The sequence below is a fragment of the Hirsutella rhossiliensis genome (genome assembly GCF_020360975.1).
Source record: "Hirsutella rhossiliensis strain HR02 chromosome Unknown scaffold00015, whole genome shotgun sequence".
Classification (NCBI taxonomy): Eukaryota; Fungi; Ascomycota; class Sordariomycetes; order Hypocreales; family Ophiocordycipitaceae; genus Hirsutella; species Hirsutella rhossiliensis.
This window is the reverse complement of record NW_025408681.1, coordinates 1,206,565-1,231,729: the sequence shown is the minus strand read 5'-3', so window position 1 is coordinate 1,231,729 and position 25,165 is coordinate 1,206,565. Positions and strand designations below refer to the sequence as shown.

Here is a 25,165-nt window from a genome sequence, read left to right as displayed (position 1 = left end):
GCTGCGGCATTGATTTTATCCTTATTGATTGTTTCTTACGAGAGCTTTTTACTCTGCTGTAGAACGACGTGTTTTTTTAACACCAAATGTCTCGTACAAAATAGGTGAAGGAAGGGGGGGCCTTATTAAAGCGCTATCCGACGTCAATGGGGGAGCGAAAGGAAAATTCCGGGGTACAATGGAGAATTAGTAGTGCAAAAAAAGAAGAGTTGCGGCTGATCGCCAAAAGATCAATCTTTGGCATCTCCGGTACTGGGAATCGAACCCAGGGCTGCTCGGTTTAATCAACGCTTGTTGAGAGCGAGCGATGTTAGCCACTACACCATACCGGATCTTAGTCATCGTTGAGGGTATGCCCCAATTTGAAGATTATATAGATAACTGCTTTCCAGTATGCAGACCCTCGGCACCGTGGAGATCCCAGCGCAGTCTCAAGGTACAGATTTACATGGACTCCTTGATCATCATGCACATCACTCTTCAAGTACAACCATCATGCTGATGTTGCATATTACTCTCCCTTTGTGCTTGACTGCTTGACGTTTCCCTGACTCATGCTCCCAAACCACACTCAGCTACTCATGCTAGGCAACCTCACGATCCATCGTCAAGCAGGCACTCGCAAGCATCAAGAATACAGGCCTTTCCTGCTACAAGGCAGTGCAGGGCTCGGACTTCTAGACGCTCCGCATCACCCCAACGTCGTGCCATGCCTTGCGCACAGTCTTGGCTGCCATCTCCCCAAACTCCTCCTTGGCGCAGTCAACAGTCACGTCGGCAAACTGCAAAAAGTTGCACTTCGGAGGCACGCGGCCGCTCGTCATTGCCTTCCACCAAATCTGTCCCGCCTTCTCCCACGAGTAACCACCAAATGCCACGGCCGCCAGGTAGAACGCCTTGTTGGGGATGCCCGAGAAGATGTGGACGCCTCCGTTGTCCTCGTATGTTTCCTCGTACATCTTCATGTTGTCCACCTGTGGGTCTTTGCCCTGCGACTGGCATTAGCCACGAGGAGCACAATGGAGTCGCTTGCGACACGTCAACGGGGCTTACAAATCGAGGATCATCGTAGGCTGTGCCAGGACTCTTCATGCTTCGAAGGGCGAGCCCCTTGATGCCCGGCAAGAGGCAGCCCTCGCCGACAAGCCAGTCCGCCTTGTCGGCCGTCTCGTCCTCGACCTTCTGCTTGATCATGATCCCAAACACGTCCGAAATGTGCTCGTTGAGGGCGCCAGGCTGCGCCCTGTACTGCAGCGGGCTGGTGTGCTCCGTGATGGCGTGCGTCAGCTCGTGTCCGATGACATCGATACAGCCGGTGAAGTTCTGAAGGAATTCGCCGCCGTCTCCAAATACCATTTGCAGCTTGTCGGGATCCCAGACTGACGAGTCGCAAGTCAGCTCCTCTCGTTGCCAAAGAGGGAGAACAAAAGATGCAAAGGCTTCCTTAACGAGCACTCACAGGCGTTTTCAAAGTGGCGTCCAAAGTGGACGGAGCTGATGATATCGGCGTTCTTGTTGTCAATTGAATTCCACTTGAAATGCTTCTTGTAGAAGTCGAGGACATGGCCGACGTTCTCGTACGCAAGGTTGACGTCCTTGTCTTTCACCTTGGCTTCGCCCTCGGCTCGGACAAGCTCGCCAGGCAAGTCGTCCTCATCTCGCGTCATCTTGGCGTCGTAAACAGCCCGGTAAGGGGCATCTTTGGGTCTATCCTTGTGAGGGTCCTTGGCTTCAGCTGCCACGATTGCTAGCAGATGTATTAGCAGTCATCATTGCGTTTGGGGGACAAAGCTGGGTGACGGTCAACGATGCCTCGCACGACATACCTTGCTCTGCGGGTGGGGGCTTGGCCATGAACGTCTGGAGATGCTCCAGATCTCGCTTGGCACGTTCACGGGTCACCTCGTCTACGGCTTCCGAGACGGAGAGCCGGGTCAGGACACCTTCGGGGATGAAGGGCGAGGGTCGATACGGAGGGGCTTCGGAGCCGAGAGGCTGGGTCAGCATCGCCATGCGCTGCTGTCGGGAAGCACCGATGCGCCCGTGAGCGGCAAGGGACGCATGAGCCGCCTTGCGGACATGCTCGGGGTTGCTGCTTGATTCGGCGATGCCGCGAAAGAGGTGAGGCGGCACGATGAAGCAGGGGCACGACATGATGGCCGGCTTGGTGTCGCTTTGCCCCTTGCACTGTTGGTTCAAGATAGGGGCGGGACGAAGGATGCAGTTCCAGTAGGAGGTGTGGTGCAGGTGTATGGATGATGGTGGAAGTTGAAGACAAAGAGAGAGGGAGAATGGTGGAAATGCAAAAGGCGTCTCTTCTATGAATAGGCAGGTGGTCTGCTAGGGCGCCTGCTCCAAGTTCTCTCGGAAGGCGCTCTTTCCATGGCGTCACACACAGACGGCTGTGCTTTGGCAATCACAAGGTGCTCGGAGGAGACAGCACGCAGTCCAGACTGAAGTCCCAGAGGAACAATGACCCGTGGCTCCACGACGACTGTGCATCGTGATCCATGGTGTTCCCGCGGTGAGCACAGAAGCACCTGTGCAGCAGGCGCCTCCAGTTGCCGCTCCATTGCACCGCCGCGACCGGACAAGTTTGCTGGGTTCTGTGATCTGTCGACGAGACGGTGGACCAGCCTAAGCGAGCTTTGAGATGGAAAGACTCACGAGCTGCTATCCACGAGACAAGCGTTCCTGGCCGTTTTCCCTAAGGCATCTCAAAAGCTGTTGGCGCGTGACTTTATCAAGCAGCAAGAGGATCCTCGAACCTGCCTCCGTAGAGCCAAGTCGAGATGTTGTTCAATATATGGTTACGTACCTCTTTCCCCCTCTCCCCCTTTCCTTCTTCTCTAGCAAACAGCATAACGGCCCCCCACCGCCTGCGGTTGCTCAACGGCAAGAACCATCGCGGCCTAAGGTTACCACTTCATTGGGCAGTCGGTGGGCGACACAAAGGCGCACTACCCGAGCACACGCTCGTTTGCTTCGCTTACTGGCCTTCACGTCACTCGTCAAACGTCCCCCGAGGAATTCTGTCTCCTAAGCAGCTCCAACATTGCGCTGGTCCAACATGGCCTGTCAAGGCAACACCACGTCTTCTCGCCCGAGTCAGCAGCTCCAGCTGCTTCCGAGCCGAACACCAGTCACCGAGCAGCCACCGAACAACGCATCGGACATGCACGAGATACAATTGCGGCACAAGCTGGCCGCCCCGACCTTCAAGCTCCTCTGCGGGATCCCGAGCTCCCCAGATCGAAGAGAGGTGCTTCACAGGGCCTGTCTGGCAGCCGAGTTCCGCTCCTTTCCCATGAAGCAGGCTGAAAGGGGCTTTTTCCGCCATGTCAACGACCACTCACCCGTCCCGTATCCCGTCCGCGAGACCGTCTCGGAGCCATGGCACAAGGTCTTCCTGCTTGTCCAGATCGACTTGCACGGAGCAGGCTGGCCGAACAAGGTATCCGCCGACGCGCGGAAGAACCTTCACCAAGAGAGAGGCCGAATCTACGTCCTTCTCGACCATGTCCTCAGATGCCTGGTCGACATCCTCGGCCGCGGACGGGACGGTCGGGGCGTCAACGTTGCTCTCGATGTCTTGCGCAGCGTCAAAGCCGGGGTTTGGGAGGGAAGCTGCAACGAGTTGCTGCAGGTCCAAGGAATAGGCCTTGCCAAGATGGGCAGGTTGGCTCAGGCCGGTATCAAGAGCGTCAAGCAGCTTTCGAGACTCGACTTCTTCCATATCGAGCGCCTGCTGAGTCGTAATCCCCCTTTCGGGCATCAACTGCTGCATCAGATTGCCGGCTTTCCGCTCCTGACTTTGCAATTTGATATTGTTGGCCAGCATCTCGCGTCCTCGACGTCGGGCCCGAGTGGGTCAAACGCGGCCCAAAAAGAGTCGCTGTTGATCGCCCGAATTGTTTTGGGCCATGAGAATGAGGACAAGCCGTTGTGGAGGAAGAAACACCCCTGGACTACGCTGGTGATAGAGGGCGAGGGAGGAAAGCTCCTTTGGTTCTGGCGAGGCAGCGTCAAGAGACTGGCAGGCGGCAAAGAATTGGTCGTTGGCCTGGACGCTACAAGAGGCGAGCAGCTCAAGGTGACCTTTGCATGCGAGGAAGTCGTGGGGACAATCATTAGGAGCACTCACCTAGTCTCAGAGGATAGCTTTGCGATGAAATGAGGCCTCAAACTTTCTTCCACGGTCGGACAAATACTGGGAGAAGCCATGATCCCGATGAGAGAGGGTACCGGATCAACTTGGAGTCGACCTAGCCGCAAGGTACAGAGTCTCATCGGGCTGTTCGTTGGCCCACTCAGCCACCCCTTTTGAAGCCCAGATATCGCGCCGCGCACAGGGAGTGCAACTAGACACCATGCTTCCAGTACCGCGGCCGTCTCCCAACGACGGGCAAGGGGGTATGATTGGGCAAGCTGTTGCCTCCAAAAAGTAACATACCTAGGCAAGGTAGGTAAGGTATATGTTTATAGTACACGCCCTGGACATCTCCTTGCCACGGATTCCAAGGTGCACCACATAGGTATGCACAAGTACAATTCGCCGTTCCGCCGTTCCGGACCCTTGCGGAGAGAAGCCGCTGCCTGGTCGACAACCTCTGTCAAGGAGATGAGGGGAGGGGGTGCAGGGAGAGGAATTGTTTGCTCCATATTGACCTTTGCATCACTGTTTTCACGCCGGCGAGCGCGAGCTCCTCATTTCTTAGCCGCAGTTTGGTTGAAGCCGTCGAGCACCGTCTCCTTCATCTGCTTCCTCTTGCTCGCCGCAGCGTCGAGCACGTCCTCTTGTCCCGAGGCGGGCTGCTCAAGCGCCTTCCTGCTCTGGGGGTAACCATCCTCCTCGGCGGCATCGGGGCCCACGGCCTTCTTTGCCATGGACATGGCCTGGGCTTCGCCTACCTTGCCGTAGACGCTGAGGGCCGTGGCAATCATGCCGCCAATGTCGCCGACGTTGCCCGGCACGACGACGGCGGTGCCCTCCTTGGCCAGGCGGCCGAAAGCGTCGACATACTTTTCCGCGACAGTCAGGCTGACGGCCCCCTTTGCGCCCTCTGCGCCCTCGGAAATGCTGTGGGCCACGGCGTCGATGCCCTGGGCGGTGGCGCGCGACTTGAGCAGGATGGCCTCGGCCTCACCGTCGGCCATGTTGATGCGCTCGGCGCGCAGGGCCTCGGAGGCGAGGATCACGCTCTGCTTCCGACCCTCGGCAATGTTGATGGCGCTCTGCCGTTGCCCCTCGGAGTCGAGAATCTCGGCTCGCTTGGAGCGTTCGGCCGTGACCTGGCGATGCATGGCCTCGACGACGGCGGCGGGGGCGTGGATGTCGCGAATCTCATAGCGCAGGCAGGTAACGCCCCAGGCCTCGGCAGCGTCGTTTATGGCGGCGGTGATGTTTGTGTTAAGAGCGGCACGCTCCTTGAGAACGTGGTCGAGGGTGAGCTGGCCGATTTCGGAGCGCATCGTCGTTTGGGCGAGCTGGGAAATGGCGTACTCGGCGTCCTCGACGCCGTAGCTGCACGAGATGGAGAGTCAGAACGTGTCTTCTTTTCCGTTTCCATGGGGTACTTTGGCCCCTGATCAACTAACCTCGCCTTGTACGCATCAAACACCCGCGTGTAAAGCACGCCGTCAAGCTCGAGCGTCACATTGTCCGCAGTAATGGCGCTCTGGCTGGGAATCTCAATAGCCACCTCCTTCAAGCTCTTGACGTACGCGATTCGATCGATAAATGGCGCGAGAATGGCGAGGCCGGGCTCGAGGATCCTATTGAACTTGCCCATGCGCTCGACGATCCACGCAGTCTGCTGGGGCACGAAGCGCACAATCGTGTTGGCAGGCAGCCGCGGCTTCTGAAAGTACGACGGCAGCGGGCTTGCGAAGCTCGAGGGCAGCAGGGCGCGCGACGAGCTGGTGAAGAGGCGGGCTTGAGAGTGCTGATGACGGACGGCGGCGGCCAGAGGCATGCGTGCGAGCGCCGTGACCCGCACAAAGGGTGTAGTGGCCATGGTGTGCTGGGGCGTACGTCAGAGCTGCGGAGAGCAAGTGACGCTGCCGATCATCGGCCAGCTGGTGTCGGTTCTCGAATCCGGACCGCAGGCGGTTGCGTCGTTGGAAAGCAAGAAGCTCGAAAGACTTGCGTGCGTCAAAGTGACAAAAAGTTGAGACGAAGTTGAGCTCGGAAGACGGGCCGATGTTTCCCCGTGACCGCTGTAGTAACTTGGGAAGTTGACGTCGGCAGCAGAGCAGGCGCGGGGTGGGAGCGTAGGACACTGAGAAGAAAAGTTGCCCCGCGCCTGCCCGCAGTTTCGCGGTCACCGGTTCCACTCTCTCCTTGCTGGCCAACTGACTTGACACAACACACTTGCAACTCCAGCAACAAAAGACTCACACCACTACAGCTTCAGCACAGAAACACAGACAGAAATCATGGGAGCCAAAGTCCCGCGCAACTTCCGCCTGCTCGAGGAGCTTGAAAAGGGCGAAAAGGGCCTCGGCGCAGAGGCGTGCAGCTACGGCCTCGAGGACTCCGAGGACCTACTCATGAGCAACTGGAACGGGACGATTCTTGGGCCGCCACACGTAAGGGCAACGCCTCTCTTCTCCTTTCTCCTCTTCTGGCACTTGCTTGGCTGCCGCCATCGGCGAGAGAGAGCACGCGCCAGGGGACCGTTTACCCCCACGACGCAGTCTCTGTAGACAAGCATGGGGGCAAGAGCTGACTCCCTGAAACCGGCCCCTAGTCCGTCCACGAGAACCGCATCTACAGCGTGAAGATGCACTGCGGCGAAAAATACCCCGACGAGCCTCCCACCATTCAGTTCGTCAGCCAGGTCAACCTCCCCTGCGTCAACCCGCACAACGGCGTCGTCGACCCCAAACAACTGCCCTGCCTCGCCCAGTGGAAGCGCGAAAACACCATGGAGACAGTCCTCATCGAACTACGGAGGTAGGCCTCTATCTCCCCTCTGCTCCCTTTCCCCCTTTCCCACCTTGCAACTCCCTGGCAAGATTTTGGGTCGACGGCCTAGGAAAGGACGACCAAAGAGCAAGCCGGTTGACGATGATCGCATACAGGTACATGGCTGCTCCGGCCAATAAGAAGCTGCAACAGCCCTCCGAGGGATCGACATACTCATGATCTTCAACGGGCGCGGGACCGATGAAGAGGAGGCGAGGAAGCGGCCAGGGCAAGACGTTTCAAGAGGATAGCGGCAGTTCTGTCTCTGCATCCCCAGAAGCCTACCATGACACGCAGCAGCTGTGGATGAGTCGAGTCAGAAGTACAAGCATGATGCATTTCTTAGATTTCCAATTCTGCGCGCGCGCATCACCATGGAAGCAACTTTGTTTGCCGTGCGGCTTGTAGGTGGAGTGCGATGGCCGGGTACAACTGTGACGGCTTTACCTATCGACAGAGCTACAAGCAGCGATGCAGATTCAACATCAAATGTCACTTGGGTGCGCTTCCCGACATGCAATCCTATCCCATTTTCTTCATGCTCAATTCTGTACATCAGTGCCCAAGCCGCTCTCAGTGTCGGACATCCCAGGAAATGGCCATATATGCCCCGTGCCCAATAAAGTCCAGCTTAATGCAATGGAAATTCCAGCTCGTCAATCCCATGACAGAAGAGACATCGATATATGTATACAAAGAAGGGGCGCTGGGCCCAATGCACCGCCAAGCACGCGTCCCGGCCCATGTGCGAGCCCGTTTGTACGTGCCATTGAAGCAAATCCTTCTCTCATCAGAAGGGACATTTGTTATCCAATTAATAATAGTAAAGGAAAATCAAAAAGGGAAATCAATGGGTCAGTCAGCGTTGTGTTATCGTGAATCTCATGCTAGATCGATCGTCTCTTTCCTCAGCCCCTCTTCCGGGAGTGACTATGGGTGCGTCATGTCGCCAGCCAATAGGCTAGATCCCACAGCACTCAGGCGCACCAGGTTACATCCGGCCGCTCGCCCATGTGGCACAGCGGGGAAGGACTCTGGGGAAATGGGGCTATCGGGCCGGGGGATGTCTGCCTCCTCTTCGGCATCACCGGCCGTCTCTTCTGCCACGCCGGAAAGACGAGCGAAGCTGTCGGGGTGGAGCTGAGTCGGCGAGCAACCCGAGCTGGACTGAGCGCTCCCACGACGCTGACACCGAGACTGGCTGCCGAAGAGGTCGCGTCGGGAAGAGGGCTTGCCGGCCGGGGTTGTGCCGGCAGTCATGGCCGCGTGCCAGTCCCTATAATCGCTCAGGTCCGGGCTCGGGTCGGCGTCATCGAGGATGAAGGGCACCTCTTCACCCATGTGCTCGCAGCTCGACCCCTGACTGAACCGCTTGCTGCCGCCACCGGGAACAGCCGCCGTCGCCGACCACCGGCGGTGGAAAGCCCGACTTGTATCCGATTGACGCTCAAACGAGTTGCCCGCGTCATTGGTCGAGAGCCGAAGAGCAGGCAAATCAAGGTCAATCATGGTCAACTCGGCGGACGATGTCTGGGATACCTTGGGGCGTTGATCCCTAGACCCTCGCCGTTGAGCATGACGAGGCGCCTTCGTTGCACTGTGTCTGCGGCACTCACTCCGCTCCCCCTCTTTTCCATCGTGCTCCTCGTTTCCTTCCCGCAAATCGGTCAGTGCACTCCCGCGCATGGCCTTTTGCTTTTGTCGCAGCGCAGACAGGAGCAACTCCTCTTGGCGCGACACGGCCATGAGCCGGTTGTGGCTTCCCGGGCCATCGATGGACGAGCGGGCGGAGCGAATGTAGAAGTCAACCGAGGTGGGACTCAGAGGCGGCGTCAGCTGGTCGGTGGAGCTGGCAATAGACAGTCGATGCAGAGACTCATTCCAGTCCAGCATCTGCTGTCGCGCCTCGTCGGGATCGTCCCTCTCTGGACTCAAAGGACGACGAGCTGGCAACACAGTAACCGCACGAGCTTCCCGAATGCTATACCCTGATCTTTTGCTTTGCCCAGTGGCTGTCGAGCTTGCTGAGAAGTTGGACGCGAGTGATGCCCTCCGGGAGGACGAATCAGTAGCGGCCGATACACTGTTGGTGCTGGATGACAAAAAAGTCGTGCCCCGGAGAGAGTCTGTGGGCGGCGGCCAGACGCCGCTACTACCTTTAGCTTTAGGGGTTGTGATGTAGGTATCTGCCGGCGCGAAGCTCGCCCGCTTAATCGACTTGCTCGGCGGCTTCTCGAAGCCCTTGGACTGTTTTTGGGACGGCCTCGAGCGGGAGGCGACAAGCGGCGGCACGTCATTTTCGAGCGTGGGTAAGCGCCTGGCGGGAGCCGGAGTGGCCGGCGAGATGTCGTCTATGATGTCATCTCCCTCAGAGTCGGACAACACTAGCACGCTCGTCTGCTGCAAGTCGGCTGATCCGAAGCTCTTGTCGGTCGTCTTGGACGTTCTGGTGTGCCGGCTGGAAACGCTCGTCGTCGACGTCGCCGGCGGCGGAGAGGTCTCGGTATACTTGGTGTGAAATGCAGTTTGCGGTGTTGGCGGCAAGGAGTCATGAACCCAGTCAAAACACTTGCTGCTGCGTCGAGCCAGCTGCCACTCAGCCCTTGAAAATGAGCGGGCCGCTCTAGGTCCCGCCTTGGGCTGAGACATGTCGGGCTGCGAATACTGCTTCATGACGTGTCGCATCGACATCTGCTCGTAATGGTCGTAGAGGGTCGGCAGCGCACTCAGGGCGTCGTTGGTCCGCGGCCACTGGTTGCCGCTGAGACCTCTGGTGGCGTCAGGTCGCGAGGCTGGAAAGGCGGGAGGCGCAAGCTTGCTTCCATCGGGTGATGGCCGTTGGTGCGAAATGCTGTCCATGGGGGTGATGGGCGACAGGGTAGCAGGGTATTTGGTTGTACAGTCTAAAGCCAGAGCCAGTTGGCCGCCCCCTCCCAGCTGCCTTTGAGAGACCTTTCGGATGAGCCGAGGACCGGACATAAGGCTCGAGAGGTCCAGCTTGGTGGGCTTCTTCTTGCTCTTGCTCTTGGTCCGCACGTCGGGCGAGCTCAGGCTGTGAAAGTCGAGATCGAGCATGCTGTCGGTCTTGACCGGGGGGCCCTTTGCCATGGCTGAAGACGAAGTTTGCTGCGAGATGGAAAGAGGGAGCTTGGACTTGTCGTACCACGACTTGATTGTGGAAGAGGAGCGGCTCTTTCTAAGGATGCTCGAGGTAATGGTGCCAGCGGCGTCGTCGGACCTGTCGGCGAGATGGTGAGAATGGGGGAGAACGCCTGATTCATCGCCCCATCCGTTGTCTGACTTTGCAATTCCCACGGGGTGGTCGTCGAAGAAGTCCCCTGCCTCTGAATCGGGATCGTAACTGGTGGCCGTGGTGACGGATCTGTCATCGCTGAGGGCCGACGACGAGGCGTCGTCCCGATTGGAGGGGGGCGAGTCGATGCTGAGGGGCATGGAGCCCAGGATCCTGTGCGCCTTGCTCATGGGTCCCGTCAAGGGCGGAGGAGGAGCCATCTTCCTGCGGCCGGGCGCGGGAAAGGGAAAGAAAGCCATGCTACCCTCTTGTCTCGGGACCTGGGGAAAGCAGCCGGCCTTTTGGCTATGCTGCCAGACAAAAGGGTCCGGCCGAGTTGCGAGAGGGCATGTGCGACCGGGACTCAAGACTTTGGAGGTGGCAAGAGATTAAACAAGACGCCTCCGGCGGTGGGAAGAGAGGGCCGTGCCGTCTTTTGTCTCTCCACCGGCATGGAATCCCAAGCAAAATGGCTTATGCGGAAGACAGCCACAGTCGACGAGGACTTGCCAATGGCTCAACTCCTTTAGCGGGTCGGCAGCGGTTATACCGTCACGTATCGTTTTCCCTGGCGCAACCGGGCCCCATGTTCAGCAGACAGGCCCTGTCGGTCTTCCTTTGCCTTGTTCGCGGGCGGTCTTGGAGCACGCGCCAGCATGAAAGAAAGAGGCAGAATGAAGAAGCGAAATGCGTCAAAAGGAACAATTCCGATGCTCAGGGCAGCGAGACAAGGCCAACAGCGGTCCGAAAATATTCGTCGGCCACTTGATGGCACCGAGAGGTGTGTTCCCACAGTCTAATTAGAAGCAATCTGCAGATGCGGGCAGCCGATCAAGGCACGGGTTGTACTAGACGAACCTGGGGAGGGGGGGTAGACAGGGGAGACCGGGGGGAGGGGGGCGTGTGGCTGTTGCAAGAGAGGTTTGAGTACGGGGTGTGGAGAGCAACAAACGGTTCCAACGTCTAACGAGGCTGACGCCGGCGAGAGGACAATAGTACGGCAGACAGTCGCGGGAAGACGGCGAGGGGAGGGGCGAGGGGCGGTGGCGAGAGAGGGAGGGCGGGAAAAGGAAAACCGGCGAGTCGGCGAAGACGAAGTGGCGGAGGAGGCGGCGGCGGAGGAGGAGGCAGAAGAGGAGGCGGCGGAGGAGGAGGAAGAGGGGAATGACGATGATGATGGGGAGAGAGACCAAGGAAGGGACGGCCGAATGGAGGCGGCATGCTTTGGGCGGCGGCGGCGGGCTGGGCGTCATGATTGGCGGTCTTGCGGTGGCTAATTACAGTGGACATTGGATGGATCCCAACGGACGCTGAGGGGCCCGACGCTTTGCGGTTACGTACTATTATAGAGAGGGACCACTGGCTGCGAATCTGCATCGTCCTTGGCCTGCAACCGGCGTGTGTGCTCTCAGTCGTCTGATGGGCTCATGCTCAGTCGGGCATTTACTAGGTACCTACCTAGGTAGGTGTCTTTATCTGTTCCTTTCGTACAGTAATTACTCGGTATAACTGTTGCAGTCATCATGTGCATATAGGGATACAGATACACACAAACACAAACATCAGCCGTGCTGCTACCTAACCTACCTATTTACCTACCTACCTACTTACCGTACTGTACCGTACCGTACTGTACTGTACGTGCCACTCACTCACTGTACTGTAGGATCCGGAGGTGCTAACAAACCTGAACGCTGCATGTAAGCCTTAGGCTAGCCTTGCTTATACTCCAGCTAGTCCAGCCGACAGGCAGGTCCAACAGCGACTCCCCGTAGCGCTCATTGTCTGGCAGCCGAATCGGTCCGTATTGTAACTTAGGTACCTTACAGCATGCGCGTAATAAAGCCTCGTGCACGGCTTACAGTAGACGAGGCAGCGGTTGACGCCAACCAAAGCGCTCGCACCCGATCTCTGACGGGCGAGCACGCCAGGCGAGGGCCATTTTCGGCGGAAAAGCCCTCGCGCGCGCACGCTAACAATAAGGTCCGTCAGGGATGTCAAGGATGTCAAGCGCCCGCGGCGATCTGCCCCCTTTCCTGTCGTTGTCGTCGTCGATGTAAAAGCGACAGCATCAGGGGTCTTTGCATCAGGAACGCATGGGAAAAGGAAGGAAAAACACCGCCAATGCCGACGGGCAGCAGCGTCGCACTGCAGCTGGGCCCTGCCAACAACGCCCACTACAACGCCCACTACAACGCCCACTACAACGCCCACGAGACAACGAACGGGACCTGGCCTGCTACCTTTTTTTTGTGTGTCTTGCCCTGCTGTCTTGCCTTGCCTTGCCCTGTCTTGCCTTGTCCTGTCTTGCCTTGCCTTGCCTTGCCTTGGACAGCGGCGGGCGGGGCAGTACCTACCGTACAGCCAGCCCACTGTACACAATGGCCGCCAACGACTCCTGCGCACCATCTGTACAGCCGCCGACAATCGAAAGGGACGGACACGACACGCACGCACGCACACGGCTGTTCGTTCGTTGGCTTTTTCCACCTTTCCCTCCCGGCACCCATGCCACAGGTCGTTTCGTCACCCGCTTCCTTTTTTTTCACCCTATTTCCTTTTTTTTGCCTTGCCCCCTGATCGCCGTATATCTCTCTCGTCTCAGTAACCTGGTCGGGCTGGGCGTCATCTAGCTCGTCTGTCTCTTCACCCCTCCTCCCTTGCATCCGTCATGTTAGACAGAGACACGGTGGGCTCCGCTTTGGATGCATCGGTGCTCTAAATCCGTATCTGTGCCTGAAGCGCCTTTCTCTCTTCACGGACCTCCCTATTGTGCTCGAAATGGCCGCCGTGGCGAGGCTCCCATTCACCACTCAAACAAAGCCAACCCAACCGTCTTGATGGGCTCGCTTTCGCTTGCACCTTGTTGATAATCTACCTGCCCTGGAAGAGACTACCCGACATGATCTCCTCGGCTCTCCCCAACGGACTGGATCGGCTACTTTACCTAGCATGGAACGAGCTTGGTACCTTGCCTTAGCACTCGGCGCCGGGCCTAGAGCCAACGCCAGACCGAACCCATGGCGGCGGCACCCGTTGCTAGCACCTCTGGCACGGGCCAGGTTCGCCTATCCGACGGCTGGCAGCGGGTGGTGAGGCCAGGGCTTGCCTTAGCACACCTGGCATGCTCCGTATCCGTAGACGCCTACGGGAGAGAGCACGATACCCGGCCTCTTGCAATCAACCTGCCCTCTTCCCCAACATCTCCTTTCCACTGACAAAACACCTTTTCCAAGCACCTTCCTCTTTTTCCAAGACTCCTCTCCCTGGGGAGGACCCTGTTGCGAGCGGGCCCTGCGGGGAGGGGATCCAGAAGGGCCTTCCTTACCCACGGCCTCTAATCTCGACATGGCGCAGACGCCCCAGGTTTCCCTCATGCTCTGCTCCCTCCCTCCGGTGCGCACGTGCGTCCACCGGCTGGCCAAGCCGGTGAGGCCGAGCCTTCGTCTCCCCATCGAGGTCCCCTATCGAGCTTTGGTTGGCTGGACAGAATACCAAATAGGCCGTGATTTCACCGTTGGCTCCTCCGGCTGAACACAGAACACACGTTACGCGAGCGCTAATGTAACAGAGGGGTTCATGGGTATTCGGCACCGACTTCCCACATCGAGCTGGGCTTGCTGGGCTCTTTTCCACCCTCTCTTATTAGAGCGGAGGAGAGCGAGACTCTGAGAATAGCCCTCCTCCCTCTCGATTCAGTCTGTCCGCATTCGTGCTCGAGCCGTGGGTCTCTCCAGATCTGTGGCTATGCCGGCCGGCCGCTTCGACATGTCCAACCCATCTGCGTCTTCGTCATCATTGCCCGTCAAATTACAGCCGTGCGCCCCTTGCCCATCGTAATCATAGACCCCAAAAGCCCAACAGACCTGTCATATACGCACTTGCGCCGTCCGTTTCCCCCTGTCCCGAGGGGTCTCATAATTGTTCCCAGAATGCCCAGAGTGCACGAGCTTGTCAACACTTGTGTCCCTGGTCGGGCTGCTGCGGATCCTTTCCTGAGATTAACCTGCCTCGGCTCTCTTCCCAACTGCCGGCGCCGGACCGGCATCAGCTAAGACAATCTGGGATGTTGACGTTGTCGCCGTACCATAGCCACGGGCGTGGCATTCTGGTCCGACGCACATCCATCCTGACGGGGCGGCCTATGCATGCTGGTGCGTAGGCGGGCACCACACCTCCCATGGATCTGGTCACGGCCCCGGGACCGAACTGTCATTCCGGGGCGTCAGCGTCATGGGAAAATCGTGTCGCGATTACTTTTGCATCCTGTCTGTTGGTCCCGTCCACCATTCACCCTCCTTGCTGCCGTCCTGTCCAAGGTAGGTAACCAGTCCGTCGCTGTTGCTCCCCCGAGTATACCGGCTGTTGGTCCCCTGATGATGCTGTCTCATTTTGTGCCTGATGCCTGCAATGGCCCCAGATCGTGTGTTTTGTTGGAAACGACGCCATCGAGTCAGTGCTACCTTGTCTGGAGCTGCGTCTGCTTCCTCCTCATCCCGAGGTCCTGACCGTGTTGCGCCCACCACCTCCTTGCCCTGCTTTCGGAGCCGCTGCTGTCCTCGAGAACCTCTTCCATGTTGCTAGCGCGGAAATCGACTGCCTGTTTCCGCCCGTCCATGCCCTCCAACTCACCTTGCGCGAACCTGCGCCACCACTCGAGCACCTCGATATGCTGGTGGACGGTCGCGCTGACGAGCGCCTCGGCGTCTAAGAAGAGCTTCCCCTCTCCCTGTAGCCGCCGCCACGTCTCGAGCACGTCGACTCGTCCCCATCGGCTGGCCGTCTTTGCCACGCCCTCGCCGTGCGCCGCGGGTATGCCCGAGCCGTCCCACCATCGAAGAACCTCGGCCTGGCCATGCTGCGTGGCCCACAGCAGCGAGCGTCCCGGCCGCAGCACAATCTGCTGGTCCTGCGCCGCGGCGTCGCGCCACCACTCGAGCACCGGCAGCTGGCCTCTGCCGCTAGCCTGCTCCAGAGCCGTCTCCGTGTACCGCAGAGGCAAGCCGGACCGGCGCCACCACCAGTCCAGTACCCACACGTGGCCGTTCCTCGAGGCCCCGTCGACCGCTTCCGCGTCGTAGACACGCTTGCCGCGGAACCATTTGCTCTTCCTCCAGTACTCCAAAACGTCCACCCGCGGGTAATGGGCCGAGGCGTTAGTCGGCAGAACCGTCCCGTCAAACACTCTGAACAGGTCCGGCCGATTGACCTCCATGAACTCCAACACCTCGGTGAGGGCGAATCGTATGACGAGCTTGACAACTAGGGCAGACAGGTCCTGGAAGTTGGGCGGTGATTGCGACAGCTTCTTGCAGGCAGCCGTCGCGCTGCCCGCCAAGACGGTCCACTCGAGCTCATGCTCGTAGACCTTGAGGGGGTCGCCCGAGTCTTTGGACGCCAGGCACCAAGACTGCGGCACAGGCAGGTTGGTGTAGATGCCAAGTGCCTGCGCCAGCTCCCAGTCGCCCGCGAAATCGAGCACGACGGTCCAGATCTCGGGCGGCAGCCTCGCCTTGATCTTGTCGCCGGGGCTGCGGCTATCAAGGAATGCCATCCCCGGGCCCGCTGCAATCTCCGCATCACGTCCCAGACCCAACAAGTCTGCCTGGTTTTTGATCATGTCCAGGACCCCGTTAAAGCCGTTCCAGGTCAGAACTCGCCTCGGGTTGAGCGTTCCCTCATAGTGCCACAATATCGGGGCCATGACCCGGATCCAACTCCATTTCCGATGCAGTTTGTTCAGTTGGCACTTTGTCGTTGGATTCGCCCACATGTGAGTGCTCATGCCCGGCACCAAGACGACGTTCTTGCGAGTGTCCCAGCCCCTAAGGACTTCGCCCAGAAGCGTGTCGGCAATGCCTGCGAGCATCTTGGCGATGGCGTCGGCGTCCAGCGGAACGCAGACCATGAGGTCCGCCCACTCGACCAGCTCGTAGGCTTGCTGCCTGTAGAACTCGATGTCGTCGGTGCGCTGGCCCTGACCCAGGGTCAAGCTCTGGTTTCCCATCACGATGATTGTCTGCGTCAGTCTAGGGACCACGTCGTCTACAATAGCCCTTGCCTCGATCTGCGGGTGCTTGGACAGCCGCACGACGAGCGCCTGCGCCCATGAGGTGTCACGCGGTCCGGTGGATGCGACGAGAAGACGGAGCCTAGCATCTCGAGCTTTCATCTCGTGGAGCGACGTATGGGAGGAAACGGGTGACAAGGTCGGTGGCGGGAAAGACGAGCAGTGCGTCATGATGGAGCAGGCGCTCGATCTGGGGACATGGTTTCATGGGATTTTGTTGCTCTCGGATGGCGACAATCCACAGCGAGCGTTGGACGAGGCCAGCTGTTGGGCTGCGGCACAAGCAACGCGCCTAATGAGGCTCAGAGCACGTGCAGCACTGGATGAAATGTTGCGCATTCGGCTCGTGCTTTATCACAGAAATCCAGGCCATGTCGCTGGGACGCAAGGGCGGCCTAAACTATCGACATCTGCAGAAGAGTTTTCCCACCTAGTCGGAAGTTCGTCAGCAGAAGTCATCGCGCCAAAGACTAAAGGCTAACCTTGTCTCAGCGCCACGCTGTGAGTCGGTCAGATCAGCAGCAGAGTCGTGCACTCATTCGGCCATTACGCTGCCGTGATGCCAATCATTGCAGACCTGGCCTTGTGGCGTGCGCATCTGGACCGTCGTTGCGGTTCTCGGCACACACATTGCTCTGTGCATTTATGCATCGTCGCCTGAGCTGCAGAGAATGGCGACATGTCTTGCGAAGTTGAAGAGTGGACACTGTCACATGACTCGAGCGGCTGGCGCCGACTCCCTCCGACGAGGCCAGCAAACTTCCCGCGCCCGCGAAGCTTAGTGCAGCCATGACGACGGGGGCGACACGGCAACTGGACAATCAAAACCTTGCCTTTCCCTTCTTTGCTCAGTTTTCATCCGCGGGCGGACAAGGCCAATAAATATCGGTTCCTTGCCTTGCTTGTCTTCAATCGCCGTCACGTCCATCGTCAGCGACCAAAAAATTTCTCCCCTCAACCAAGACTCTTCTCACGCAATCACCCACGACAATGTTGGATCAGATGGCCAACGAAATCAAGCTCATCTCGGGGAGCTCTCACCCGGAGCTGAGCGGCAAGGTTGCCAGCCGGTATGTCCAGGTCCTTCTCTGCGACGGCTCGGCTGACGTCGGCGCAGACTGGGCATCTCGGTCGCCAACACCATGAGCCTCAACTACTCCAACCAGGAGACGAGCGTGTCCATTGGCGAGTCTGTCCGAGACGAGGACGTCTTCATTCTGCAGTCCACCGCCCCGGGAGACGTCAACGACGGCCTGATGGAGCTGCTCATCATGATTCACGCCTGCAAGACAGCCTCGGCCCGGCGCATCACGGCCGTCATCCCCAACTTTCCCTACGCCCGCCAGGACAAGAAAGACAAGTCTCGCGCCCCCATCAGCGCAAAGCTCATCGCAAACATGCTGCAAGTCTCCGGTTGCGTACGGCAGCCCCCCTTCCGCCTCGCGCATGGCCCTGCCTAACGTCTTCACAGAACCACGTCATCACGATGGACTTGCACGCCTCTCAAATCCAGGGCTTCTTCAACGTGCCCGTGGACAACCTCTACGCTGAGCCGTCCGTCTTGCGCTGGATCGACCAGAACCTGGACGTGGACAACTGCGTCATCGTCTCTCCCGACGCCGGCGGTGCCAAGCGCGCAACCTCCATTGCTGATCGCCTGAACACGGCCTTTGCTCTGATCCACAAGGAGCGCCCGCGTCCCAACGTCGTGGGCCGCATGGTTCTCGTCGGCGATGTTCAGGACAAGGTCGCCATTCTTGTCGATGACATGGCCGACACCTGCGGAACGGTACGTGGACTCGTCACTCGCCCCGCTCTTATGCCACAGGGCCAAGGCGCTAACGGGCACATCCACACAGCTCGTCAAGGCGGCCGAGACCGTCAACGAGCATGGCGCTCGCAAGGTCTATGCCATTGTCACGCACGGCATCCTGAGCGGCAAAGCAATCGAGAACATTAACCGGTCATGTCTCTCCGGCCTGGTCGTGACCAATAGTGCGTATGCCTCCATGGCGCGGGAGGGCCCCGATGATGCTAACTGGACCTCAAAGCTGTCCCTCTAGGTGACAAGACGGAACGATGCCCGAAGCTCAAGGTCATCGACGTGTCTGGTACCCTAGCTGAGGTTTGATGGCACCCATGAGACGTGCTGATGCATGGACTAACTTGGCCTCTCAGGCGATTCGCCGAACTCATAATGGGGAGTCGGTGTCGTACCTTTTTACCAACGTGCCAGTTTAAGTGAGATGGGCGTGATTTCATAGCAAGAGTCAGGTTGACTCTGAGGCGTTAGTATGTCGGCCCGGTCCGCGGTTGCAGTGCAGCTATTAACAGTTGGCCTCAGGGATGATTGCATGAAAGGGGCTGGCTTTCTCAATCATTGGCGAGATTTGATTTGTTCTCTTGGTTGGAGAGGAAAAGCACAGCAGACAGTTTAAGCTATTTGAATGGCACGTAGCCGCGTGTGCCAATGTTGCATCAAGTCAAATTGCCGCAGGGCCCATGCATCTGCAGTTGGAAAGCACACGTCGAATTCGATGCTGCTGGCGCCCCGTGGCTTACTTGCTGCGATGGGAATATCCATTGTATTTCTGGCGAGAGGGTTCTGCACTTGCGAGCCTCCATTTGCCTCGCCTCGCAAATCCGAAGCGCAGTAGAATGGATCCGGACATGTTAAGCGTGCCATGTAGCAGCCACACGGTCACGACTCACTCAGAACTGCATCTCCAGCCCCAAAAGCTCATGTCTGGTTCCCGGATCAGGCAAGGCCTCCTTCATACACATAGTAAAAGGCGAATGGTACAAAAAGGAATTGAGCGCAAAAGAAAATCAGCAGCCCCGGCAAAAACTGCCAAGACAGGGGTTCGAACCCTGGAATCTCTCGATAATGGTGTTAAAGCACGCAAAAGGCTTAAAACCATCGCCTTAAACCACTCGGCCATCTTGGCTAAACGAAATGTCAATACGTCGTCTTATGTAGTTATATATGCCAAAAGTTGGCGAGGCCTGGGCGGTGTGGCTCTGGGAGATACTGCCACGTCTCCTTGTACGAAGTAGAGGTACCTGCTTGACAGTTGGCGCATGGTTGAGCAGACTGCCTGGAAACCCCGAGTAAGGCGTCGTTGGCATTTGAAAAAGGAACAGTTGCCGCGTCAACCTTGTCGCTGCATGGATGAGGGACGGGCTTGCAAGCTCACCGACGGGCGGACGGACGGGTTGCATCGCCCATCATGACGACGCAGCTGCTGATGACGGAGCTGGTCAACCTCGTTCAGGAGAGCAAGAGGAAGCACAATGACTTGCGACAGGTATGGCTCCCGCCAGAGCATCCAGTTCCTTTTCTCACAGCCTCGCGCTCTAGGCTGCCGACAAGTCTCTAGAGGAGCTGAAGCAACTCGGAAACGTCTCGGAGCAGGCTGCTGCTGATCGTGCGTCCAACCCGTCCTGTCCCCCCCAGCATCCTTTCGCCCCGTCTGACCACGCCTCTCAGAGCTGTCGCACAAGCCCAGCTTCGTCAATCCCTTCATCATCGCGTGCGGCACCAAGAATGCAAAGTTCACGGGCATCGCCATCGTCTGCTTGCAGCGGCTCATCGTCGCGCGCGCCCTGCCGCGCTCAAAGCTGAACCAAGTCCTCGAGGCGCTGATGCAGGCATCGTCGGCCGGCTTGGACGTGCAGCTCAAGATTCTCCAGGCTCTGCCGTCCCTGCTGCAAAACTATGCGCCTGATCTCAAGGGCGACCTGTTGGTGACAGCCTTGAACGTCTGCTTCATTCTCCAGAGCAGTAAGAACGCCATTGTGAACAACACGGCCGCCGCCACTCTGCAGCAGTTGGTCGTCTCCGTGTTTGACAAGGTAGTAGCCGAAGACAGTACGTGCCTGATCACGCCATGACGAAGGAAACTCTGGCTGACTTGGCTCAGAAAATGCGTCCGATGCACCGGTGGCCGGTGAGGCCCCGTCCGCTGCCGGACAGGTCGCCCTTTGCGCGTCGGCGCTGGACGCGTACAGAGTAAGGGTTCCTCTCCTCGAATCCACCATTCACGTCCGAATTCTAAAGTAACATCAGATATTCAACGACTTGTGTCTCATCACCGAAAATCAACGACCGGAGTTTCTGCGCTTCTCGGGCCTACCGCAGACGTTCGGGCTGGAACTCATCGAGTCCGTCATCACTAACCATGCCACTGTCTTTACGACTCACCCGGAGCAAGCCCAGATCCTCCGCGCTCGGGTCATACCCTTGGTCTTTGGCGCGCTCAAGGGGAAGCCGCCGTTTGCCACAACGGTAAGGCTAGTCCGCATCCTGTACACGATGCTGCGACGGCACATGGGCATTCTGCCATCAGAGTGCGGCGAGGCCTTTGAGATCCTGACGCAGCTGCTTGACCAAGACGCTGCCCTGTGGAAGAGGGCGCTCTGCATGGAAATGTTCCGGGGCATATTTGCCGAACACGCCCTGGTGCGGCGCATCTATGCTCTCTATGACGCCAAATACGGCCAGAAGGACATCATGAAGACCCTTGTGGCTACATTTGTCAGGCTGAGCACCGAGAAGCCGGCCGTCATTGGCCTCGGTAGCCAATCGACGCTGCCGGCGGCCGACACGGCCCATGCGCCCGGCGCTCCATCCGATCAGGCCATGCTGGAGGCCAGTGGCATGACCGGCATCATCGGCGGCGGTCCGCTTGGGCCCGAGAGCTCTAATGCGGGAATCAGCGTCCAGTGGAGCTCCGTTCGCGTTCCATGCATCGATCAGCTAGACAAGACCGAGCCGCCCCCCATCCCTGAATCCTACATCTACAGTCTAGTCTTGACCTGCATCTCGTCCTTGTCTGATGGGCTGGCCAAGTTCATTCTCCCGCTCACAGTCCCTGGCGAAGGACGAAACCGCAGAAAGGCACTTGCCAAGCATGACAATGGCCATGCCTCGCCCGCTTCGACTCATTCTGCAGCGGAGAGCCCGTTGCCAAAGGGGGGAGGTGGTGTAGAGAGATCAGCGTCCTCCTCGTTCAAGAAAAACCCAGTTCCTCTGAATCCCCTCGAACTAGAGGACCACCCGATGCATGAAGACATCAAAGTTTGCGCCTCGATTGTCGACGAATGCTGGCCTGCCATCCTGGCAACTTGCTCGACGTTCCTTTACGCCTCCCTGGACCAGGAATACTACCACGGACTGGTGCGGGCCTTTCAAAGATTCGCCCATGTGGCCGGGCTCCTGCACTTATCAACGCCTAGAGATGCGTTCCTGACGACGCTCGGCAAGTCCGCCGTCCCACCCAACGTCCTCACCGCATGCCATAGCTCGGGTCTGATGAAGCCGTCAACACCCAGCCCGCAGCCTGAGACGCCAACGAGCACTTTGTTCAGCAACGCCCGCGGGCTTCTCGGCGTCGATGGTCTCACGCCGACGTCTGCTTCGTCCTCGGCAGCAGCGGAGAAACAGCGTCAGGCGTCCATGGATACCTCGCCGGCACCGTCCCTGAACACGCGCAATTTGCTCTGCCTGCGCGCTCTCCTGAATCTTGGCATTGCTCTAGGACCGACTCTCGGCCCCGCTTGGGGAATCATTCTCGAGACGCTACAGCAAGCTGACTTTGTCCTATTCACCACCGGCAAGGCTACTGGGCGGACGCCTTCCCTCGGTCGCAGCCTTGATCAGACGGGCGAGAATGACGCCAGCTCGCTCATGACAAACTTTAGCAACGAGGTGCGGGCGGTGGAAACGGCGGCGTCGAGACTGATCGAAAGCAGCGTCGACTATCCAAACGCTTCCTTTGTCGAAGTTGTCGAGGCCGTGTGTGGTCTCCTCGAGCAACAAACTACGAATAAGTCGCAGGCGGACGGTAAACCGCGGTCGTCACCGGTTGCCGCCACCCCCGAGCCACGCCGGCCAGGCTCGGACAAGCACCGGCGCATGCTGAGTTTCTCAAATCAGGCTTCGGGCGCGTCGACCCAGGAGTTTCTCTTTGCCTTAACCAAACTCGGAGAAATCGCCACCATCAATATCGACAGGCTGCTTACAAGCGATCCCGACGCATCCGGCTGGCACAAGCTGATCAAGGAGCTCATCAACAAGCTCGGCTCGTTGTCGATGGCTCCACCAGTGAGAGTCAAGGCGGCAGAAACACTGTCACGGCTGATGCTCGAGGCCGCCAGCGTGGCCGCTGGCATGCCGGGCGATGGCGAAGATACCAACGGCGACTCTCGGGGTCCGACTCAGCTGCGGGTGTTGGGGGCCCTGAGAGATGCACTGACTCCCCTGCTGAGGCACGCTCGTGGTGGCTCGGTCGCGGACCACGCCACCGACATTGACGTTCACAGAATCCTGCTCGAGAGCTTGAAGAGCATCATTGAGGGCTGCGGTGAGAATCTCGTCTGTGGCTGGGACACGGCATTCGACATCATTGGAAGCGTCTTTGAAACGGAGCAGCCAGTGTTCAAGGAGAAACTCAAGTCAGCAACCAGTGCCGGCATTCTCACAACGCGATCGTCCAAGCTCGTGCGGTCGTCTTTTAGCTCGTTGCAGCTTATCTGCTCGGACTTTCTTCCATCTCTGCCCAAGTCCTGCTTCCTCACTCTGGTGGATACGCTTTACAAGTTTTGTTCGCAGGACGACGATCTTAACATTGCGTTGACGGTGAGTCTGGACCTGCGCTGTAAATCCCTCATACAGGTAGAAGTACTAATTGGTCTCGCTGCAGACCGTCACCTTCTTCTGGGTTCTGTCCGACTTCCTATCTGCCAACGAAATGTCTCTTGACATTACCGAGGAACTCATCATGAAGCGCGGCGCTGATGAGTCCGGCCTCGAAAGGCTGGCGGCTGATCGGGGCCAAAAGGGGTCAGATGCGGCATTGTGGATGCTGCTCCTGCTCCGGCTGACGTCGGTCACGACCGACGAAAGGCTCGAGGTGCGCAACAGCGCAATCCAGACACTTCTCCGAATATTCGACGCCTATGGCGACCGCCTCAGCGCGGAGGCTTGGTCTGCATGTGTCGAGTCGGTCATTTTCAGGCTCCTGTCCTCGCTAGAGGCGGAGCTCAAGGCCGCAGCAGACGAGGACGACATCGCAGAAAGCGAGAGATTGGAGTGGCATGGGACTGCCGTTGTCGTCATCAACGGCATCTCGGGCTTGCTCGCTGACTATCTTGACGTGCTCACGACCCATCAGTCCTTCAACCGTCTCTGGCGCGAGCTGCTTGAACACTTGACCGGGCTCCTCGACTTTCAGGTCCTCGACATCAACACAGCAACCTTCAAGGCGCTGACTCACATTCTGTCGCAATTTGGCGATGAGAAGAAGGCGACCTTTAATGAGACGTCGGTTGAGAGCGTGTGGGACCTCTGGTCTCGCGGGATCCCGACGTCGAAGCGCCCGGCCGACGCCAGCGCCAAGGCCGAAGACAACCAGAATTGTCTGATTGCGTACGTCGCTGCACTCTGCAAAGTGTACATGCTTTTGCAGGGCAGCATGACGGTAGAGAGGGTCAGAAGGATGCTCACTCTGCTGCGTGAGACCGTCGAGGAGGCATCGATGGGCACCTACGTGCTTGATGTGGAGCACGCCACACCTCTCCAGACCCAGGTTCTAGCAGCCATGCAAATGATCCGGACTGACGTTGATGGCGTCCCCTCGGCGATTGTGAACCAGGTTTCCGAGTTTGTGGTCTTGGCGTACGAGAGGGGCCGAACCAGCGGCAACGCAAAACGAACCTTTGTCGCCATGTCCAAGGCGGGCATGAAGATGCTACATGAACTCATCTCGAGCCATGCCTCGGTCGAGGATGTCTATACAAGCGGCGCTCTCGCAAACGCCTTGTCTGCTCTGTGCATGCCCATTGCGCTGAAGTACCGGTTCCCCATCGTCACCAAGTCCTCTCCGCCGTGGCGGTTAGCGACTTCTTCCGTGCTGGAGGTCCTGGGGGCCACACTTCCCCAACTGGCTGCTCTTGATATACCGAAGGAGACAGTCCAGCGCATCTGGGCCATTGTCGTTGCAGTGGCAGATGGCATCCTCGGCGCAGACGCAGACAGCGCTCCGCCCGGGTCCAACTTGGCAGACGACGAGGATTTTGACATTGAGTCGTTCCGTAAACTTCGTACACTCATCATCCCATCTCTCGGCGGGGATACCATCGAGGACAAGACTCGCAGGGCATACACGGAGAGCCTCTTCCGGACGTCGATAATCCACGGCGTCAACGCGGCCGAGAGGTTCCTCGTTGACAAGCAGGGCGACGGTGACGGTGCGGGGCCCGATGCCGGTGCTAAGCTTGTGTCCCTTTATACCCTGCCCCCGGGCCGCACAACGGCGGTTGCGCCCACGGGACGAATGCGAGTTGCCTATGTCTCCTTTGACGAGCTCTTCTCGCTCGCATCAGCAGGGCACGGCAATTCCACCGAAGCCGCAGCGCCCAAGCCAGCCTCACAATCGGAATTTGACTCGTCCCAAGTCCTCCGGCTCCGGATCGCCAGCACAGCCGCGCCACTCCTCATACTGCGATGCGCACTGACGATACGCGGCTACGCGGCCGACCAGCCGCTACGGGGGAAGATGCCGCAGCCGCTGAGCCAGCGCAAGGAGCTACTCTGGACTCTAAGGAAGTTGGTGGAGCTAGAGAGCGAGGGCGAGGCCATGCCGGCTCTCGGCGGCGCCAGGGGCGAGGGGAGGCGGCACCTGTTGAAGCTGTATCCGCTGATTGTGAAGTCGCTTGGGGTGGAGGGGGACAGGGAGGTGCAGAAGCTGCTAAGGGATGCTCTGGGGGTTATTGGCGGAGAGATGGGCATTGTTTAAATTTTGTGTGTGTGAGCGGCGTTGTGTACGAGACA

General features: G+C 58.5%; 8 protein-coding genes and 2 non-coding genes across 10 annotated transcripts; 4 read left to right on the top strand and 6 right to left on the bottom strand.

Annotated features, from left to right (window-relative positions):
• Positions 1–244: 244 nt before the first annotated feature.
• HRG_12134 lies at positions 245–332 on the bottom strand. The gene has a single exon. It is a non-coding gene; the product is annotated as a tRNA-Glu (tRNA).
• Positions 333–677: 345 nt separating this feature from the next.
• On the bottom strand, positions 678–2,154 carry HRG_10343 (thermolysin metallopeptidase, alpha-helical domain-containing protein; the record flags this gene model as incomplete). The annotated part of the gene is made up of 4 exons (XM_044868814.1): positions 678–989; positions 1,054–1,379; positions 1,460–1,747; positions 1,827–2,154. The coding sequence occupies 4 exons, from the start codon at positions 2,152–2,154 to the stop codon at positions 678–680; spliced, it is 1,254 nt and encodes a 417-aa protein (XP_044716169.1).
• Positions 2,155–3,070: 916 nt separating this feature from the next.
• Positions 3,071–4,177, top strand: HRG_10342 (sec63 brl domain-containing protein; the record flags this gene model as incomplete). The annotated part of the gene is made up of 1 exon (XM_044868813.1): positions 3,071–4,177. The coding sequence occupies one exon, from the start codon at positions 3,071–3,073 to the stop codon at positions 4,175–4,177; it is 1,107 nt and encodes a 368-aa protein (XP_044716168.1).
• Positions 4,178–4,707: 530 nt separating this feature from the next.
• HRG_10341 (SPFH domain/band 7 family protein) lies at positions 4,708–6,017 on the bottom strand (the record flags this gene model as incomplete). Its single annotated transcript, XM_044868812.1, has 3 exons — positions 4,708–4,833; positions 4,885–5,524; positions 5,599–6,017. The coding sequence occupies 3 exons, from the start codon at positions 6,015–6,017 to the stop codon at positions 4,708–4,710; spliced, it is 1,185 nt and encodes a 394-aa protein (XP_044716167.1).
• Positions 6,018–6,438: 421 nt separating this feature from the next.
• Positions 6,439–7,150, top strand: HRG_10340 (ubiquitin-conjugating enzyme domain-containing protein; the record flags this gene model as incomplete). Its single annotated transcript, XM_044868811.1, has 3 exons — positions 6,439–6,591; positions 6,753–6,958; positions 7,087–7,150. 3 exons carry the CDS (start codon positions 6,439–6,441, stop codon positions 7,148–7,150), a joined length of 423 nt encoding a protein of 140 aa, XP_044716166.1.
• Positions 7,151–7,900: 750 nt separating this feature from the next.
• On the bottom strand, positions 7,901–10,483 carry HRG_10339 (uncharacterized protein; the record flags this gene model as incomplete). The annotated part of the gene is made up of 3 exons (XM_044868810.1): positions 7,901–8,532; positions 8,587–8,895; positions 9,127–10,483. The coding sequence occupies 3 exons, from the start codon at positions 10,481–10,483 to the stop codon at positions 7,901–7,903; spliced, it is 2,298 nt and encodes a 765-aa protein (XP_044716165.1).
• Positions 10,484–14,721: 4,238 nt separating this feature from the next.
• HRG_10338 (flavoprotein) lies at positions 14,722–16,434 on the bottom strand (the record flags this gene model as incomplete). The annotated part of the gene is made up of 1 exon (XM_044868809.1): positions 14,722–16,434. One exon carries the CDS (start codon positions 16,432–16,434, stop codon positions 14,722–14,724), a length of 1,713 nt encoding a protein of 570 aa, XP_044716164.1.
• An 888-nt stretch (positions 16,435–17,322) lies between these two features.
• HRG_10337 (phosphoribosyl synthetase-associated domain-containing protein) lies at positions 17,323–18,573 on the top strand (the record flags this gene model as incomplete). The annotated part of the gene is made up of 6 exons (XM_044868808.1): positions 17,323–17,402; positions 17,450–17,750; positions 17,804–18,121; positions 18,192–18,327; positions 18,384–18,457; positions 18,511–18,573. 6 exons carry the CDS (start codon positions 17,323–17,325, stop codon positions 18,571–18,573), a joined length of 972 nt encoding a protein of 323 aa, XP_044716163.1.
• Positions 18,574–19,181: 608 nt separating this feature from the next.
• HRG_12133 lies at positions 19,182–19,280 on the bottom strand. Its single transcript has one exon. It is a non-coding gene; the product is annotated as a tRNA-Leu (tRNA).
• Positions 19,281–19,562: 282 nt separating this feature from the next.
• On the top strand, positions 19,563–25,130 carry HRG_10336 (guanine nucleotide exchange factor; the record flags this gene model as incomplete). The annotated part of the gene is made up of 8 exons (XM_044868807.1): positions 19,563–19,640; positions 19,694–19,760; positions 19,823–20,203; positions 20,256–20,344; positions 20,402–20,620; positions 20,714–21,314; positions 21,360–22,972; positions 23,037–25,130. 8 exons carry the CDS (start codon positions 19,563–19,565, stop codon positions 25,128–25,130), a joined length of 5,142 nt encoding a protein of 1,713 aa, XP_044716162.1.
• Positions 25,131–25,165: the final 35 nt, after the last annotated feature.